General features: G+C 45.3%; 1 protein-coding gene across 1 annotated transcript in view; it reads right to left on the bottom strand.

Moving 5' to 3' along the window:
* MIS18A (MIS18 kinetochore protein A) overlaps positions 1–6224 on the bottom strand; it is a 12410-nt gene extending 6186 nt beyond the window's left edge. The window contains exons 1-2 of the mRNA XM_010862307.1: positions 5863–6224; positions 2991–3057 (exon numbers count right to left, since the gene is read on the bottom strand). Coding sequence (XP_010860609.1) covers positions 2991–3057; positions 5863–6202 — 407 coding nt within the window. The 5' untranslated portion in view covers positions 6203–6224. The remainder of the gene's footprint in view (positions 1–2990; positions 3058–5862) is intronic.
* Between the last annotated feature and the right edge of the window lie 5530 nt (positions 6225–11754).

Here is an 11754-nt window from a genome sequence, read left to right as displayed (position 1 = left end):
CATACAGCCTTGACATACTCCTTTTCCTATTTGGAACTAGTCTTTGTTCCATGTCCAGTTCTAACTGTTGCTTCCTGACCTGCATACAGGTTTCTCAAGAGGCAGGTCAGGTGGTCTGGGATTCCCATCTCTTTCAGAATTTTCCACAGTTTATTGTGATCCACACAGTCAAAGGCTTTGGCATAGTCAATAAAGCAGAAATAGATGTTTTTCTGGAACTCTCTTGCTTTTTCAATGATCCAGCGGATGTTGGCAATTTGATCTCTGATTCTTCTGCCTTTTCTAAATCCAGCTTGAACATCTGAAGTTCACGGTTCACGTACTGCTGAAGCCTGGCTTGGAGAATTTTGAGCATTACTTTACTAGCATGTGAGATGAGTGCAATCACAGCATCATCTTTCAGGATTTGAAATAGCCAGCTGTCAGGAAGCATTTAACAGGAGGCTTCCTATGTGCTGTTTTGGATCTGACAGGAATTCTCTGCTCCTTATTAATTCCTGAATATTCAGGAATTAAGAGGAATTAAGAGGAGAGGCACGCCTCTCCGGGACTGAGGAATCCAGGCATTTCCTTCATTACCATTTCTATATGGCGATAAGTACCCTCTTCCTTCTTGAGAACCATACGATAAAAGTGATTGTTTACAAATCTCTCTCTTTAATATGGATTGCCTATGTTTTGTAAGTCTGGAATTTTAATCTTTATCTTTGCTGAGAATAACTACTTTGTAAGACGGTATATATGCCCAAACCAAGTTGATTAAAACACCTTTGCTCCATCAGAGCTCTGGTCCCCGTGTCTGTCTTTCTTTTTCTCTCTCTCTTTTTCAGGCTGATCCCCTGGAACGCAGAGACTCTCTGAGTTCACTTTCCTGCTCGGGCTTCTAAGACCCTCTCGAGAAGGCGCTCTGCGCCTTCACCCCATCGAGAGGGCACCTGAGGCCTTCGTGAACAGAGCAAGCCCCGTGCAGGGGCTTTATTGGCTTTCTGTGTAAACCAAGGAATATCAGCCTCTTTCTCTCCTTTACTTTCTTATCATCGACTCCGGATCACCAAGTTCCAGGCCATTAAAGGACCTCAACAGCCAGCCTGGTGCTAGAAGGTCTTCAATGTGTATCTCACAGCTGCAAATCTTTTAACTGTAAGAGGACAGACCTCAGGCTCAGAACCAGCCAGCCAGCAGGTATCTCAGCTAGAATTTAATAACATTTGTTTCCACTGTAATTATGGTCACAGTTACTTTCGAGCAACAGCAATTGATACATTCACAGCAGTCATACAGATTCCTTTTAAAATGAACTTAAAAACTCAGAGTCAATGTAATGAAAAATATCCAGTACGTGACAGCAAAGCTGTAAGCTGACATCAGAATGACTGGAAATGGGAAGCAGAGGACACTCTGCAGGAAGCAAAGGGACAGCAAAGCACCATCATTAGCTCCTCTAACGGCCTATGTCCTTGGTGAGGCTGTAAACCTCCCCAGGCCTCTGTCTCTTTATCAATAAAGTGAGAAATGATCCAAGGCTGGGTTTTCCAAATTGTTACCACGAGCATGCCAGCAGTACAATTTCTGTTACATTTGCATGCCACCTGTCATATTATGACTTTAAATTCTCCTTAAAGAGAGTAATTTTTTAAATGAAAATATACTCTATTTGAATAGGACACTCTAACATTACCAAAAATGAAAAACCAATGTTTTAAAATGAAAAAAAAAATAGGGACTTCCCTGGTGGTCCAGCGGCTGAGACTGAGCTCCCAATGCAGGGGGCCCAAGTTTGATCCTTGGGGATCAGGGAACTAGATCCCATGTGCCACAACTAAGAGTTTGCACACTTAAGAGTCCACAACCAAAGATCAAAGATCCCAAGTGCCGCCATGAAGACCCTGTGTAGCCAAATAGATAAATATTAAAACAAAAAATAATAAAATTTTAATATATGATTAGTAATTTCTGTCAAATTGCTTGTGTACCACTTATTCATATGCATCAGTAAGACAACTTTTGGACAACGATTCTACAAAGCAGAGCTTCCCATTCAGTTTGCTGAGGATGCTGCTTGCAATAGACGGTGGCAGGTAGAGCAGGATACTGACTCCTTCAACACCTGGAGAGATAAAACAGGGCCTGGGACAGCTGGAGCCCCTGTGCCGCCATGCATGCAGCCTTGTCTATTTACCTCAATGGGCCACATGTCTGCATGTGCCACATCAGCATTATCTATGGGTGCTACGGCATGAAAAGTAGGGAGCATTTATCTAAAGCATTCTTTGGCTCAGAGATTCCATGATAAAGATACTTTCTTTTTCTGTTTTTATTTTCAATGTCCTTCAGGTCCAAGCCAAACACCCAAAATGGAAGTGTTGGAACAGACCTTGAGACTTTTAGAAACTCTTCCATCTTAAATCTAAAGGTACCCACTGTCACTCAGGAAACCACCTGCCAATGCAGGAGATGTAAGAGACCTGGGCTCGATCCCTGGGTCAGGAAGATCCCCTGGAAGAGGACACAGTAACCCACAGCAGTATTCTTGCCTGGAGAATCCCATGGACAGAGGAGCCTAGCAGGCTACAGACCACAGGACTGCAAAGAGTCAGATATGACTGAAGTGACTAAGCATGCACAATGACTGATTTGGTATTACCATGAAAAAGGGCTTCCCTGGTGGCTCTGACTGTAAAGAATCCACCTGAAATGCAGGAAACCTGGGTTCGATTCATGGCTTGGGAAGATCCTCTGAAGAAGGGCAAGGCAACCCACTCCAGTCGTGTTGCCTGGAGAATCCTCATGGAATCCTCCCCCAGAGAAGCCTGGAAGGCTATAGTCCTTGAGGTTGCAAAGAGTCAGACACGACTGAGCAACTAAGCACACACACACACACACACCATGAAAAAAGTTTTATCCCAAATTTTAGTGCTGATGATCTTTTTAAAGATTTTTATTTAAAAAAATAAAAACATACATACTCATATAGATATAGCTTTACTCACCAACCATTTTCATTTTTACGTTTGGATAATATCTGTTCCTCATTCACAGAAACATTACAGGTAACACCTGGAAAGAAGTAACAACAATGTATTAATGTGGTTTGATATGCAGGTATTTAGAGAACTTCTAATTCAACTTTAATTTTAGAACTCAAAAAGCCAGAAAAAAAACAAAGGCCCAAAAGTCAGTCAGTCACTCACTCACTCTCTCTCACACACACACACACACACACACACACACACACGCACACACTGGTTTAAAACTAAGTGTACAGGGTCTTCTGGAAAAACATAGCAGAATAAGAGTTATTTCCTTCCTTTCCCAGAAAACACTGAAGTTAACAAAATGAATAAAATTAGGGAAAAAAAATTCAATTGATGGTAAAACTTAGATCAGAGAAGAAAAAATTCAGTTGACGGTGAAACTTGGAACAATCAGAACCTCAAATCACAGACTATCAAGTATACGGGCCAAACACAGTAAAACAGGGATTAACCCAAAGAAGAGGGTAAAAGTCTGTGCATACATCTCCAAGTCTCAAACACAGAGCTCATTTTCCTGTAAGCAGCAGAGGGTCCACAGGAACCCAGCCCCAAATCTTTTAGACCACAACTTGAACAGGGGTCACAGCTGAACCCTAGAAGCAACAGGAAACATTCCCAGAACACCCAAATTCAGGACACACAGAAGGTGGAGGGACATGAAGAAAGGACATCAGAACAGACTCGAGTTCACCTCCTCTACAGTCTAGCTTAACTCAGTAAACTCCACTCCCACCTGCCCATCAGATCAGAAATTGGTGTCACCCTACATTCATCATCTCCTTTCCCTGCTCCCCTTCAGACACTCCTCTGAGAAGTCCTGTCCGCTCTACCTCATGACCCTCACTCCAGCCTCACACCACCGCTACCTCCTCTCCCTGAGCAGCTGTACTGGCCCCTGACCGACCTCCCCACTTCCATGCTTATTCTCCTCCTCAGTGCATCTCCAAAGAAAAACCTGAGTCCTACCACTCTCCAGCTTAAACACCACATTCACTAGAATAGACTCTCATTTTCACTTTTAGAATAAAGATTAAGATTCTCAATTATAACAGCCTACAAAGGCCCTCGTACTGTAGCAAAATCTCAACCCAAATACATACATGTGGTTCTAAAGCAGCAACCCTGGGAAAAAACCTAGACTTCTATCAACAGGGGCAGACTGGGAGGATGAACAGCATCTCCATTAAGGATGTCACTTAAGTGGCACTTCCTATTTCTTCTTAGCACAGGACACACACTAACTCACTTAGTCCTCCTAATTACCGCATGTGAGTATTATCCTCAAGTCTATAGAGGAGAAAACTGAAGCACAGAGAGGCTATGTAGCTTACCCCAAGACACAGCTAGTTAAGTGGAAGACCAGGATTCAAACCCATGCAGTTGAGGGCCATCACCTACACTGGTGAGGTACAAGAGGCAGCTGCTAAAACTGTGAATTATGCCTATATGCACTAATATGGAAAAATACTCAGAATATAGATGTAGAATAAAAAGGTAAGGATGCTTAACAGTATAAACATTATCCCAAGGGTGTTTTTGAAAATTTATATGTTTAGGGAATTCCAAAAAATGTACGTTTAAACATGCTCATATATGCATGGAGAGTATCTGGAAGTATGAATGAAAATAAAGCATGTTGAACTCTGGGGCCTTGAGAGTGTCAGGATCAGGGGATAAGATTTGGGGACAAGTCCTTTTTACTTTTATACCCTTCTGCATTGTTTGATTTTAATAGGTGTGAAGGATTAATCTCAGTGAATTACTATGGGAAATGTATGTTCTTAGGCTTATGTTTAACAACCAAAAAGGATTCAGCAATTATTGTTAAGTGCATCCTTAAGGAAAACAGACTTCAAAAAGTTTCAGGTAACAGGTGGACACTGCTTTCCTTCTTTCTTCCCAATACATCCCAGGAAGGAAAACTTTTCACAAATGTCAATAAATTGGTGGTGAATTTCTGCCATTAAAAATATTTACAGAATTCAAATATAACAGAAATTTAATCTTGAAAACTGCAAGTCCAAAAAGAACAGTCATTTTTACATTAACTCAGAAAACCACGTAACTCAGAAAACTTACTAATTCAGAAAACTTAGTGGTAACTCAGTGAACCACTTCCCTAAATAAGTACTATGAAAACAACAAAACAAAGAAACTCTGGGGAAACATACAGGTAACTGGTAGAATCAGTATTAAAAGTTAGAACTCTGACCTTCTTCACCCTTTTACCACATTCTCCTTCCTCTCCAATTTTGTGAGGGCTGTTAGTGCTTTTATTGCAAGTCTCCTTCAATTTTTATAATAGCATTATGATTCGTCAACTCTGAAGTTGTAACACTTCAAACTAAAGGCGTCCGCTGATACAAATATTAGGATCTGGAAAATCAATCCTGACATCCCCTGCAGGAAGCAGGCCGCTGAAAAGCTTAATTTCCTAAATAAACAATTAACAATATTACCAACAGAGCCCACTAATTTCTATAAGGAATAACACAGAGTAGCTACACCTTAAATGCTTACAACCTGGTTGGTTGACTTTTTTGTCCCCTAAGTCATGCTCACGACGTTGTTGATTCATCCATTGCTCTTCTGGGATGAGGGACCCCAGAAAAGGACTTCCACGCGTAAGCCCAAGATGCAGGGATGACTCTCCTCCTGCCCCTTTTCTGGAAAAACTCAGCCTCTCAGATTTTTCTGCTAATTTTAAAGACCCTGAGTTGCTCCAAAACACCCCCGCCTCTTCCGAGGCCGCCCAGGTGCCGCACACCAGGGATGAAGGCAACCCTTAGTCCTAAATCCCACCCTACGCGACCCAGCCCGAACTGACAGCGTAGCAAGATGCAGTTGGTGTCTTCCTGACTCGCCACCCAGCTCAGCGAGTCTCCCAGCGGCCGCCGGCAGCTCGAGCACAGAAAAACCAGCGGCCTGTCCTCCTCCGCCGGCTCCGCAGCCTCCTCGCGCCGCTTCCTTTCAGGGCAGGCCGCCGATGCGTCTCCGCTCACGGAGCTCCACATGCTCGCCCACTTCTGCAGCAGCTGGTGGCGGCTCGAGGCTTCCGAGAGCCGCCTGCCTAACAGGGAGAAGCCCCCCCCCTTGCTCTTGTGGCCACACGTACAGTTAGTAGAGGAACATCCTTCACAACAATCCGAGGACCAAGCGCCCGCCATTAGCTACAAATCGCCCGCGCCACGGAGCATCACGGGAGGAAAAAAAACCCGCCCGTGCGCGTGCGCGGGGCGGGGCGAGGCAGTGGAGGACCCGAAGGGCGTGGCCTGAGGGAGGCAGGGAAAGAGGGGCGGGGCCTGAGGGAGGCGGGGTCTCAGGGCAGCCTGATAGCGCGCATGCTCGCAGTGGAGGCAGGGATTAGCTGTAGTGTCCAGGCACCTGGGTTGAGTTTCCACCTTCAAGAAATTGAAAGGCTGTAGGACATTTGCTCGCTTGACTACCTGGGGAGGAGAGTTCAGCCTCTTACAAAGCAGGGTAGGGGCGAAGGCAACGGCACCCCACTCCAGTACTCTTGCCTGGAAAATCCCATGGACGGAGGAGCCTGGTAGGGCTGCAGTCCATGGGGTCGCTAAGAGTCAGACATGACTGAGCGACTTCACTTTCACTTTTCACTTTCATGCATTGGAGAAGGAAATGGCAACCCACTCCAGTGTTCTTGCCTGGAGAATCCCAGGGACGGCGGGGCCTGGTGGGCTTATGCATATGGGGTCGCACAGAGTCGGACACGACTGAAGCGACTTAGCAGCAGCAGCAGCAGCAGCAGCATGTCCACCAAACTAAATTACAAACCCCTTAGAGCGACCTTCTCCCGCCTTCAATCTTTCCCAGCATCAGGGTCTTTTCAAATGAGTCAGCTCTTTGCATTAGGTGGCCAAAGGATTGGAGTTTCAGCTTCAACATCAGTCCTTCAAATGAATATTCAGGACTGAGTTCTTTTAGGATGGACTGGTTGGATCTTCTTGCAGTCCAAGGGATTCTCAAGAGTCTTCTCCAACACTACAGTTCAAAAGTATCAATTCTTTGGCGCTTCCCCTTCAGAGAAGGGGAGGACAGAGGATGAGTTGGTTGGATGGCATCACCGACTCAGTGGACATGAGTTTGAGTAAACTTCAGGAGTTGGTGGTGGACAGGGAGGCCTGACAGGCCTGGAGAATTCCCTGGAGAGAGGAGCCTGGTGGGCTACAGTCCATGGGGTCGCAAAGAGTCGGACACGACTGAGCAACTGAACTGAATTTCTAAAGACTATGCCACCCATACCCCACCCAGAGATGAGGGAGCTGGGGCATAGCCCTCCCTTCGAAGGCCTCCTTCCCTCCCGAGAGGCTACAGCCCTTCACATTTAGCGTTAAGTAAACAAAACCATGGCTTCTCAGGTGGCTGTAGTGGTAAAGAACCTGCTTGCCAGTGCAGTAGATGTAAGAGACACAGATTCAATCCCTGGGTGGGGGAGATCCCCTGGAGGAGGGCATGGCAACACACTCCAGTATTCTTGCCTAGAGAATCCCATGGACAGAAGAGCCTAGCGGCTTACAGCCCATAGGATGCCAAGGAGTCTGACACGACTGAAGCGATTTAGCTCACACGCAGACATCTCAAGTTAATGAATTTAGTGCTTTTTCAGTAGTCTCATTGAAATCAGGAAGGCCATTGATGGCTTGATGGTCAAAATATCCTTTGTTTCCTGATACTGACAGGCAACATTCTTTGTTCACACCACCTTCACAGATTCCCAATCAATAGGTGAGGATGGGCCTGAGAATTTGCTTAACAAGCTCCTGGGTGATGCAGATACTGTCAGTAGAGGCACTTCCCCTTTTGCTGGGGTTTAGTTTGTCTGCCTAATTTCCTGGAAGTGGAGAAAGCCGGGGTTGCGCTTTTCTTTTGTGGATGGTTATTGCTCTAACCAGTACCCTGGAGAGGGCCCCAGATCACTCAGACTAGCACTGCAAGGACAGGCTGGAGAGGTGGTGTGGGCAGCAGCAGTGATGCTTAAAAGCGTGGAAGTGCCTCTGCTGTCTGGATCTGGGAGCCTCTCTTGTGGGTGGTTAGCCTTCCTCAGCTGCCCCGAAGCCGGCCTCTGACCTTAAAGCACCACAGATTAGGACAGGAAAGCCTGGTGGGGAATGGACCTGCATTATGGACAGCCTAGCAGCATGTCTGGGAAGAAAGTTACCCCCAAGGCCCTGGTCTGCTCTTAGAACTCTTTGAGTGTGTTCTAGGTCACTGCCCACTTTGCATGGTCAGATAAACTATTTACCAAAAAAAATTTACTTCCAATTTTATTGCCTCTGGGCACTAGCATTAAGGCAAAAGCTTTGGAGTCAAAAGCCTTGAGCTGAACTGCCCTTCCTGGAGGTATAATTGTGTAGGAAACTGGAAGGTTATACTTGCCTTCCCTGAGTCTAATTCTTCGTGGATTAAGTGAATTGGGTTGTTATGGGGGTCATGATACAATATGCATGAAAGTATGTTAGCAGACTGTGCCCATGTTCATTAGCCTCCAAGTAGAAGAAAATGCTTTGAATATTCTAGGTTTTTATTTCACCCATAGAATGAATTGCCTTCCCTCCTCTGCTTCTTTTGTGGAGGCAGGCCTGGCTTCCCAGGACTACTATTTTCAAGCTCGGTATCTCTGGTACAAGTAAGTGGGTAGTAACCTTGGAGTTCAAAGGATAATCTCTTTGATTCAGACTTTAAGTTCCTATTCAGTTCAGTTCAGTTCAGTTCAATCACTCAGCCGTGTCCGACTCTTTGAGACCCCATGGACTGCAGCATGCCAGGCTTCCATGTCCGTCACGAACTCCCAGAGTTTACTCAGACTCATGTCCATTGAGTCGGTGATGCCATCCAACCATCTCATCCTCTGTCGTTACCTTCTCCTCCTGCCTTCAATCTTTCCCAGCATCAGGGTCTTTTCCAGTGAATCAGTTCTTCCCATCAGGTGGCCAAAGTATTAGAGTTTCAGCTTCAGTATCAGTCCTTCCAATGAACACCCAGGACTGATCTCCTTTAGTATGGACTGGTTGGATCTCCTTGCAGTCCGAGGGACTCTCCAGAGTCTTCTCCAACACCACAGTTCAAAAGCATCAATTCTTCGGCGCTCAGCTGTCTTCACAGTCCAACTCTCACGTCCATACATGACCACATCAGGATGGAGAGTGAATCTGGAGGGACAAAGGGAAAGAAGCCCACCCACAGACCACCTTTGTCCCTGCCTAGGGGGCTTGGGAGGGCCATCCTCACCAAATATGTTCTAAGGGCATGGTAGGAAGCAAAATTCAGAATAAGGTTCTATTCTTGTGTGTGTGTGGTCGGAGGGAGGGCAGCTTAGTTTCCCAGTTCCCTGGCCAGGAATCAAACCCATGCCCCCTGTATTGGGAGCACGGAGTCTTAACCATTGGACCATCAGGGAAGCTCCAATAAGGTTTTCTCTTGATTCTATCCTTAAATCCACCTTTAAGGATACACCACATACCAGTTACTTGGGACTATCTGATTCAACCCTCATTTCTGGCTGAGTTCAAAAGTCTTGGTGTAATTAACAGAAAAAACACTAGTCTAATTGAATATCTATGGCTCACACTAGGGAAAGAGAAGAGACAAAGCATAACTCAGGGAAAGAAGGGACAGGAAAAATGGGAGAAGAAATGCATGAAATCCTGATAGTTTTTTGTTTTTTTCCTTTTTTTTCTCCTCCTCCTCCTCCTACCTGGACCCTGATAGTTTTGATGGAAAAAATTTATGACTCTAGCAATTGGGAAAATCAGAAATTGTTGGCATCCACTTACAATCAGGGACTAGATGTTAATGGCATGCACTTCCTTACACATAGAGTGACAATAAGGAGTGATTACAGGTCCTTGGAGTCAGCCAGCTGGCCCCTTTAGTATATAGAGAGCTGGTTGCAGCTGCATTTCAAGGGTGTTTGGTCCAACTGCTACCAGTAGAGATGTCCGGGAGCCAAATGTCACTTGCATTGCCTTCCCCAACCAGCTGTCACTGAGAGAAAGCCATGCTCCACACTCAGCCCCCAGGGACCTTCTGCCACAATCAGAGCCTCTTTAGGGATATAAAATACGCCATGGGAAAAGGGTAGGTAGATATTTATATCTGTGTTCCGGGGGTGAAACAGTAACTGTAGCGATATGCTGCACCTTCTAAAAAGTCGTCAGAGGCAAGACATTCTTTAAATAGTTCTGTTTCCCTCTCCTAGTTAATGTGAGGAATCACGATTTCCCGGTCTTTAACAGAGATGTTTAATTCTCATGCAAGTTAAAAAAGAATAAGGAGACGGACTTGTGATTTTTCAGCAAAAGCATGTGTTTGAGCTGGAAAAGAACCACAGAGATGCTTCATCCGCACGTCTTACTCTGCAAATAGATGAGCTGAGATTCAGTTTGGATCAGAAGTCATGGCTCAGGTTAGTGGAAGAGACTGGTGGACATCCGGGCTATGACAGGTCCAGCGTTGTTCTCCTTTTCTTGGGAACGCTGTTTCCCCTCCCCCACTTCAACAGTGTGGCTGCAGAGGGGCTCCCCATCTTGAAGGTCTCACCCTACTCTTGACCTATCCCAGAGGTGGGCTCACATCAGTCTTAGCCACCACCTTCCTGGCCACACAGACTGGTTCGAGGTGAGCCAGGTGTCCAAAGGAGAGCCTGTCCAAGTCCATTCCTGGAATGCTTCAGGTCAAAGCTTGGGAGAGAATCTGCCCACCCCTTCCTCTTGAATCATGAGCCCAGAACTGTCATCAGTCAGGTATCCAGCTCTGTGGAATAGCCTGCATGACTCTGATCCTCAGGGAGAAGCAAGATGTGAGGCAGAGATCGAGAGTAACAGCAGTACCTCAGTTATCCCTGTTCCCAGTTCTGTGGGCACCCCTCTCAACGTGCTCCCAGTAAACCCCGCTGGTGTTTAAGCTAGTTAGAATCAAGTGTCTGTCACTAACTCCTAAGGGTCCTAAAATACAGATTCCAATCTAGAACCTCAGTTTCTTGCTCCTAAATACAGTGGTCATACCACTATACCAAATTGTTGAAATATAACACCATACATTTGATAAAGTCTGATGCTGCTGCTGCTGCTGCTGCTAAGTCGCTTCAGTCGTGTCCAACTCTGTGTGACCCCATAGACAGTCTACCCACTCCAGTATTCTGGCCTGGAGAATTCCATGGACTGTACAGTCCCTGGGGTCGCAAAGAGTCGGACATGACTGAGTGACTTTCACTTTCTTTTCACTTTTCACATTTGATAATGCCTTGAGGCATTCAAGCCATAATCTCTCAAGGGGGCTAACTCTGGAGAATGACAATATAAGGGAAGAATATATTTCCAGTATACAATTCTAAAGTCAGTCTCTTGCTTTCTTTCCAAGCACTCCTTTGTTTCCCCCAGTTCTTTTCTTATCTTTTTTTTTTTTTTTTTTGGTATATAACCAGAGGAAGGTCTTGGGAAATAGTTGTTATTATAAACTGCATCAAACCTACCAAACATCTAAACGCAACACAGACTGATCCAAAAGTGAAGATTGTGACTCCTGGATCTGGAATAATATGGCAGAGACCTAAAGTATCACAGTATGGCTTATGTATCTTTCAAGAGATTTGAGGCAATGTTGCATCTATGGTAGAAGGACTGGAAGGTAACATTAAAGAAAATTCACATTGAAGAAAATATAGGAAAATAACTAAGAAATATAAAAGGTGAGGAAAAAA

Source organism: Bison bison, unplaced genomic scaffold (assembly GCF_000754665.1).
Source record: "Bison bison bison isolate TAMUID 2011002044 unplaced genomic scaffold, Bison_UMD1.0 scf7180017864481, whole genome shotgun sequence".
NCBI lineage: Eukaryota > Metazoa > Chordata > Mammalia > Artiodactyla > Bovidae > Bison > Bison bison.
Note: the sequence above shows the minus strand (reverse complement) of the source record. Positions and strands in the feature narration are given on the sequence as shown.